Source organism: Equus caballus, chromosome 16 (assembly GCF_041296265.1).
Source record: "Equus caballus isolate H_3958 breed thoroughbred chromosome 16, TB-T2T, whole genome shotgun sequence".
NCBI lineage: Eukaryota > Metazoa > Chordata > Mammalia > Perissodactyla > Equidae > Equus > Equus caballus.
In genome coordinates, this window is record NC_091699.1 from 85,296,165 (window position 1) to 85,304,382 (window position 8,218).

At 39.0% G+C, this 8,218-nt stretch overlaps 1 protein-coding gene across 2 annotated transcripts in view; it reads left to right on the forward strand.

The window, feature by feature from the left end:
• Positions 1 to 8,218, forward strand: part of MRPS22 (mitochondrial ribosomal protein S22) — a 32,573-nt gene that overhangs the window by 8,510 nt on the left and 15,845 nt on the right. The window contains exons 4-8 of one of the 2 annotated variants that reach the window (XM_001495342.6): positions 1,724 to 1,867; positions 2,181 to 2,264; positions 3,600 to 3,745; positions 6,709 to 6,817; positions 7,558 to 7,692. In XM_001495342.6, coding sequence (XP_001495392.4) covers positions 1,724 to 1,867; positions 2,181 to 2,264; positions 3,600 to 3,745; positions 6,709 to 6,817; positions 7,558 to 7,653 — 579 coding nt within the window. In that variant the 3' untranslated portion in view covers positions 7,654 to 7,692. Of the gene's footprint in view, positions 1 to 1,723; positions 1,868 to 2,180; positions 2,265 to 3,599; positions 3,746 to 6,708; positions 6,818 to 7,557; positions 7,693 to 8,218 lie in introns of those variants that run through there. The other variant, XM_070239106.1, reaches the window with a different exon arrangement.

The following is an 8,218-nucleotide window of genomic DNA, read 5'->3' on the forward strand; positions in this document are numbered from 1 at the left end:
GGATTTTCACTTTTCAGAATTTGCATGAAGAATGGCAGATATCCCCAGGTAACTTTCAGACAGCACCGCTGCTTCTGTGGGAGTTTTTCTTCTCTAGCTCTTCTTCCCTTGATTGCCAGTTCCAGAAGAACACTCTGGCACTTAGAAAATACATGTTTTGTGTTTGAACCTTTTCAAGTAAAGGGTAAAAAGAGAATAATTTACAGTTCAGCCCACAAAATGCAGAAGAATTCTGTATAATGCTATGGTTGAGAGAAGGGCCACCCCATATTAATCTCTTTATCATAAATAATGGTTAGAAGACATGATTTGAGCAATGTGCATGTCTATATATCAACTGCCTGTATACCTGACATAATGAACAAGGATCACAGAGTTTCATTTTAATTAGAATTTTTGCTTGGGGTGCTTTACTCATGTTTGCAGTGCTGTGAAGGCTGGTTGTGGGAACATTCTATAACCTGAAAGGGAGAAGGGAACTTGGAATTCAAATTACCAAAATCCTTTTGAGAAACAATTGTGTTATTTTGGCATTTGCTGGTTTTTTTCCTATTTGCACTACTTGATGAAAGTTTTAATTATATTATCCTCAAAACTCTTATACCTCTGAAAAGTCAGTACATTAATCAGATGTGTATCAATTAGCTGCTATGTGCAAAGCTCTGTGTAAGTCACTCCAGGTGTTGCAAAGAATTATAATCCACAGTTCCTGTCCTTTTCGAGTTTTATAACAATATCTGAGAGGTGTCAAGAACCTTGCACATGATAAATAGCCAGTTGAGTGGTACAAACAGTGAGTGGAATTCAGAGGAAGTGATCCTGAGTCCTGGGATGTGGCAGTCGGAAGAGTGAAGAGGCTAGAGGCAGGTGGACTGGTCAGTTTCTCTGACACATTTATGTCTCATGCCAGTATGAGGAATCATAAACCCCACATTCTTGGGTTTGTTCCTTTTATCCCAGGGACTTTATTATTATTTTTTTACAAATTTTTTTATTGAAGTATAGTTGACATACAAATATCCTGTTAGTTTCAGGTGTGATTAGTTTCATAGTGATTCAGTATTGATATACATCATGAAATGATCACCACGATAAGTCTAGTTACCATCTGTCACCATACAAAGTTATTAGCATATTATTGACTGTATTCCCTATGCTGTACATTACATCCCCACGACTTCCTAATTTTCTAACTGAAGTTTGTACCTCTTAATCCCATTCACTTATTTGGCCAACCCCCTCTCCACTCTGGTAACCACCAGTTTGTTTCCTGTATCTATGTATCCCAGGGACTTGAAAAGTGGATCATAAAGTGAGTCATAAGAGAGACTTTGGGATGGGGAAGTGAAACAATTTGGAAAGGCCTTACAGCACTTCTTTCCACTGAAATGGACTTTGATGAATCTCAGATCAGCTTTTTTTAGTTGAACCATGTTATATATTGAACCCACTTTAGGACCATAGTTGGCACTTAGTAAATACTTTCGTTTTAGATTTCTGATGGTCAGAAGCACAGCAGTGATTAGTAAAGGAAGTATCAAATCTTGCCAAGTCTCTGCGGTTTAAAATTATCATTGAAATCATACATGTGATTGCATGTTACTTTGCCCAGTTGCATTTTATATTGTTGATTGCAAATTATTTTTATAATAGTGCTTAGTGGAACACTGGAACTAAAAATAAGTCCTCACAAACTCATCCTTGATTATGTTTTCTATTTCAGGAACGTTTTATTGTCGTCAGAGAACCAAGTGGCACACTACGCAAAGCCTCTTGGGAAGAACGGGACCGGATGATACAAGTTTATTTCCCAAAGGAAGGTCGCAGAGTTTTAACACCAATAATTTTCAAGGAGGAAAATCTTAAGGTAAGGTGACTGGTTTCAGAGTCAGTGGTGATGGTTTCTTTGTTAAATCAGTTGGCTCTGATGCTGCTGGGCATTTTGCTTTGATAAACACAGGTAAATGTCTAATGATTAACTAGGATTATCTGTCTTGTAACTGGCTTAGCTGGGACTGAATCCAGGTGTGACAATTACAAAGCCTGTGGTACTTGTGCATGCTTCTTGATGGGCACAGATGGGGCCTGTGTGGAGATGGGGAGGCCTGTCACGGCATCAGAACAGGTGTTGAACTTTGGTTTTCCTTTCATCTAATTCCTACTCTGCTGTTTGCTTTTAGACAATGTACAGTCAGGACCGGCATGTTGATGTCCTTAATCTCTGTGTTGCCCAGTTTGAGCCAGATTCTGCTGAATATATCAAAGTGAGTATATTTTATAGTTTCTAAATTATGGGCTTTAAGTATGGTTATGAGTAAGATTTTTAATCTAGCACAATGAGTTAGGTTATAAGCTTTGATACAGGGGAAAGAGAAGGGAAATACTTGAATACCTCTTGAGTACCTGATATGTATACCAGATAGATATTTTATCCCCACAACCACCTCTGAGTTAAGGATGAGAGAATTTAAGCTTGGAGAGTTAAGTAGCTTGCTGAAAGTTGTACAGCTAGTAAGTGGTAGAGTTAGGACCCAAACCTGATGGCAAAGCCTGTCCTCTTTTCAATTTATCACACAGGAACAAAGTTATTTACCAGAATTTGCCAAAATGCAATGAATGTGTCTTACAGTTCAATTTAATAAATAATCATGTAGTACCTTCCATGTGTAACGTATTATTGTGGATGGTATAGGTGATGACAGGAACTAGGATAGGGTGTGCTGTGTTAAAGTTTGCAGTCCCGAAATGATTGTGGGGAAGGGTGCTAGATAAATATACGGATAATTATCACCTTAAGTCTAAGATGTTAGGTGCTAAGAGATAGTTACAAAGTGCTCTCAGGAAGGGCTTCATAGGGGTCTTTGAAGAGGGTTCTAGAAGGGTGGGGGTGGAGTTGGGTGAGGAGAGGTGTTTCAGGTAGAGTGAACAGTGTCAACAACAGGCAGGAAACAGCAAAGTATGCTTGAGAAATGGACCATCATCTGGTTTGCTTGTACATGCAATTTATATAGAGGGGAGTGGTTTAAGATTAAGCTAGAAAGGTAGATGGGGCCATATCATGGGTGACCTGAGATGCTAGGCTGAGGAATCTGGACTTCAACCAGCAGGCCTTTGAAAGCCTTTTAAACACAGGAATGCCCTCATCAAAGTCCTTATTTGGGAAGATCAATCTGGAAGGAGAACTGAAGGGACATTAGTTAATAAGATGGAATGGGGGTAGTTGATGGGCTAGGAGAAAAGGGGAGGAGTAAAAGAACATTCTTGATTTCTTTTTTCCCCCCAGTGACCAAGAAATGGTGGTCCGTTGTTTCCAGTGGTCTATAAGTATGTCATAGGTACTTCATAGATAATGCTTGGCTGCTGAAAAGTAGTTGATATGGCTGTAAATGTTCGACAAACTTGTTCCAGGCTGCACGTACTTCTACAGTGGAAGGCTGGTCTAAATCGAACCTATTCGTTAATGATAGCGGAGGCAGGTCTTAAGGAGACCTAGTTCCACTGATAACTTTCCTGCGCAGCACTCGTGCTAGCATAGTATATCCAGTAATGCTGCTCACTTCTTTTTTCCTGTTTCTGAAAACTGCGTTTTATGTGGCTAGATTCACCATCAGACCTACGAAGATATAGATAAACATGGAAAGTATGACCTTTTACGTTCAACAAGACATTTTGGTGGAATGGCTTGGTATTTTGTAAATAAAAAAAGGATTGATGGCTTACTGATTGACCAGATTCAGAGAGATTTGTAAGTATGATCTCAGCAGGTAAAATAAATTCTTACTACCGTCACAGTAAATCTGTATTTAAGCTATGTTATTTTCCCAGTGGTAACATTATATTGTCAAGTGATAGATAGCTTTCACTAATCTCAGTTTATTTCTGGGTTTGTTCTTTCAGCACAACCCAGTTTTCTGTCCTTGCTTTTGTGTTGTATAAACAGGGCTAGATCCTTTGAAAGAGTAGGTGGCTTTGGAACTGTAATGTACACCTGATATGGACTTAAGCCCTGGCCTCGCCAGTGCTCCTGGGCATCAGTCACCTTTCCAGATACTCAAGGGGATTAAATAGGAAATGTAAAGAAGTAGCCATAAGCTCTGGTGGGCACTTATTTTCTAGTAGGACTATTTCTAGGGCTTTTCAGCAAAAGTCATCATTTAGTTTACGAAAATACTCTTGCTTCTGCACTATTTTTAAGACACTGAGAAAGTTACAATTTTCAAAGTCGTGTGAAACAATTTCTGTTGTATTTTAGCATGCAAACTCGTGTGCTTCCAGGCTTCTAGCTGAAATGATAGTGTACTTTACAACTTGTGATAAAACTGAAGAGAAACTGTTTGAGTATCTTTCTATTGGTTGGGTTAGAAAAGCCAAAATGACAAGGAAAAAAAAACCAGTGTGGCTGCAGTAAGAAAGTCAACTTTCCACAAAAAGTCCTTGCTTAACTCAAAAGTCTGAACTACAAGAAGAGGTTTTAGTGATTATTGCCACCTTCAGACTGTAAGGAAGTTTTGACTCAGAGTATCCTCCATGTAATCTGAACCATTCACACAAAGGTAAGGCATTTAGAACTAGAAGGTTCCATAGGCATTGTCTAAGAAACACAACCCATATTTGGAAGCAGAGCATCATTTCTCATAGAAACAGCATTCCTAATGGTAGACGATTTTCCGGCCAGCCCATTTCACCATCATGTGTAGAATAATCCAGTTCAGAGGGCAGAAATATACCTTCATCCCACATAAGCAGGGGGCTGGCTGGCTGACCATAAGGATGGTCAAATGTGACTTGCCTTTAGGTGTGTTAGTGACATCTCCTGTGAATGAATTTTCTTAAGTTTCTCAAATGTAATCATTCTGAAATTATTTTCTTATAAAAAGAATATAATGTTTTTTGTAAAAAATTAGAGCAACATAGAAATAGATAACTTTGAAAATTAAAGTTCTTTATGGAGGTGTACTAATATGTGATGTTATAGTAGTACTCATTATCACATGGAAGCTTTACATCTGAAACAGTTTATTTGCATACTGAGAGGGAGATTTGAGTACTTAACCTTTCCTGCTCTGCATAAGTAAAACCATTCCTGTGGGAGTCCTGAACAGGACAGCTTGCTGCAAATCCCAGGCTAGACAGTAGAGGGTGCACATCCTGAGTGGAGCCCAGGCCAGACTTAGGATTCTGCACACATTTATTCCAGACTCAAGTCCCACTGATGGTTTTGAACTGATATGCTTTTTAAATATTTTTGAACATGTAAATTTATTTGCTCTCAGTTTCAAATATATGGGCTGGGTGTGAAGTCAATTGTTCTGTGAGATGCAGGCATGATACTTTAGCATGAATGTAATGAAGCCCTACACATGATTCTAACGTATGGAAACCCAGTTAAGCTCTTTACAGGGCCACATGCCTAAGCTCTAATGGGAATTACTTTTATCTTTTATTTATTTGGGTAGATATTTTGTTGCCACATTTATTGGACTTAATAAGATTATAACAAGCACAAAAGATTTGTAATGAACATTTTTGAATTTTTTCCCCTGGAAAATTTTACTATACGAGCAGCTCTGGCTTCTCATTTCTCCCAAGAGAAGCCTTTAGAATGGATGGGCCTTGGGATAAGCCCAGAGCATTTCTCTAAGGTCACAGTGGCTTGAGAAATTCTTTAACCTACTCCTGCTATCACCCAGTCTTTATCCCCCAGTTCAGGTCACAGGAAAGCAGGGAAGGTTGAAGAGTGATAGCTGAGGGAGGAGTGAATAGGGTGTCCTCACCCCCAACTAGAAGCCAGTAGCTCACTAAGTGTATACAGCAGAACTCAAAAGCACAAGCATTTTCTGGAAGCGTTATTTTTATATGTCCTCTCAGCTTTGAGGTGGCAAGTGGTAGGAAGGTGTTGACTGTGTGAGAAGATAGTGATGGTTTGGAGAAGGCTAGGGAAGTTTTAATGTTGATAAAAATTGTTTCTAGGGTTCCAAAAAGGTAAATACAAACCAGAAGAATTGAATTCTCTTTCTGGCTTCATCAAAGAGTTGTGTGACACTAAAGTTAGATGGCCGAAGTAGAACCTGACTCGTCTGATGTGTGTAATTTCAGATTTGCTTCACTAGGATGCTAATTTTTAACTAATGGGTTCCTATAAATAGACAAGTGGCCTGGGAGTCTTTCCTTAGACTGTTGTGGAGGCATTTATCTGTTAATTCGGAGTCTCAATGAAAACGTGTTAGGAGATGTCACTGCTACTGCACTTAAAGGCAGGTGGCTTTGAGCATCGCCATGACGACCAGCCTCTGGATTATGTAGGATGAAGGCATATTCTTACCCTCCGAGTTGGATTACATTATTATCTGCTGGTGAAGTGGGCTGACCTAGAAATCATCTACCATTAGGAATGCTGTTTCTGTGAAAAATGGTGCTCCATTTCCAAAAAGAAAACAGCCACGTTTAGAATATATTCACTTTCATAAATTGGGCCCTGCCTATAGTGACTCCTGCCTACCTACCGCAGAGTAGGTGGGTGTGAAGCCTAAATTAGCCCATTTTCCTGAAAACGCCTTTGAAACTATAAAATGGAAGGCCTTTAAGAAAGTTTTTCTGGCCCTAAGAAAGTCTGAAATGTAATTTAGTTTTAAGTTGGCACACGTTTTTATAGGACTGTGAAGCAAATGAAAAAAACCCCTCGATAACAGTTAAACTCTTTCACTGTAGAGTCGATGATGCCTCCAGCTTGGTCCAGCTGTATCACATTCTGTATCCAGACAGCCAGTCAGCTCAAGAGGCCAAGGAGCACGCTGCTGAGGGATTACAATTAATTAAGGTAAAGGAACTTTTTTCACACTGCCTGTTGTCAAGTGCTGAGTTGGGAAGTATTCTAAAGTGGGTCATATTTAATGGTAACTAAACAGATTCGTGAATAGTGGTTTCTGTGGAACACTGTGGTCTCCACTCCGTGGAAACAGAGTGATTAGAGCCCTCATATTTCTTCAGCCTGGACGACAGAGACAGACGGGGTTGGGGAGCCACAGCTGGAGCCCAAGATGCTCAGCAGAGAGATGGTTTTGTGGATCTAGCTTCTATCCCAGTACTTTATGCAGACTGCAAAGCAGCTATAAAGCTTACAGGATAAAAACAACCAGTGATGAGATCCCGGGAGGAGTAGAGAGAAACTACAGTACCAAGCCTGATTTTATGTGATAAGCCAGATAAAGCAAAATGCTTTTAGGGAAAAAGATTGGTTTGCTAACTCTCACTCTTAAGGATGGTTTTCATTTTGATCTAGCAGGAGGTGCAATGTCAGGTTTTCTTAATTTTTTTCTGGAAACAGGCTAAAAGAAACGGCAGTCATATTAAGATGCCTCTGGCGTTTAGAATTCGTATTGCTTGAACTGTGTTGGATGCTGTTTTCAGTCCATGTAGTACGCTTCTGTTTTATAACCAGAAAAAAGAACTGTGAAACTTGGAAGACTTTTTCACTGGGATAATGAAGTCTCCAAACTGGAAACTTCAGTGTGTGTTCTATTGCTTTACAACTTTTTTTTTTTTTTTTAATTTAAACAGGTCTTTGCAAAAACAGAAGCACAGAAGGGAGCATATATAGAATTAACACTGCAAGCTTATCAAGAAGCATTCATTAGCCATTCTGCAGCTTCCTGAAAATATTTTTTAAATAAATTTCATTTTATTAAATACTAACCAGCTTTCTCTGTTAATATTGAGCTGAATGCTTCAAAAATGTCAGAATTAAAAGGTAATGATTTGGAGTTCCCAATAAAATTGTTTTTTAAATTCTAAATAGTACAGAAATACAAAGAAAAATTTGTTACCCACTCACTTTCCTAGGCTACCAGGTGATGCGATCACTGCGAGGTATAATTCAGTGCCTGATTATGAAGTTGCCTAAGCAGACAAGAGCAGTGTAAAAAAGAAAAAACATACTATAGCTTTTGTGTTACCAAACAGGCGAGGAGGTAATTTAAACAGCCCTGCTTAATGAGGTCAGAGGAGCTGGAATTTCAGACTCTGATTCCAGAGACAGGTAGCTACTAGACAAAATCAGGGCAAGGCACAAGAACCCAAGCTACACAGACTGAGGGGATTAATGCAGTGAGATCAAGAAAACCAGGTTAGAGAATTCTAGCATGGATATTCTGTTATAAGAAAAAATGTGATAATGATATTTGAAAATATGATTTAGTTATGCAAAGAAAAGAAAATGGAG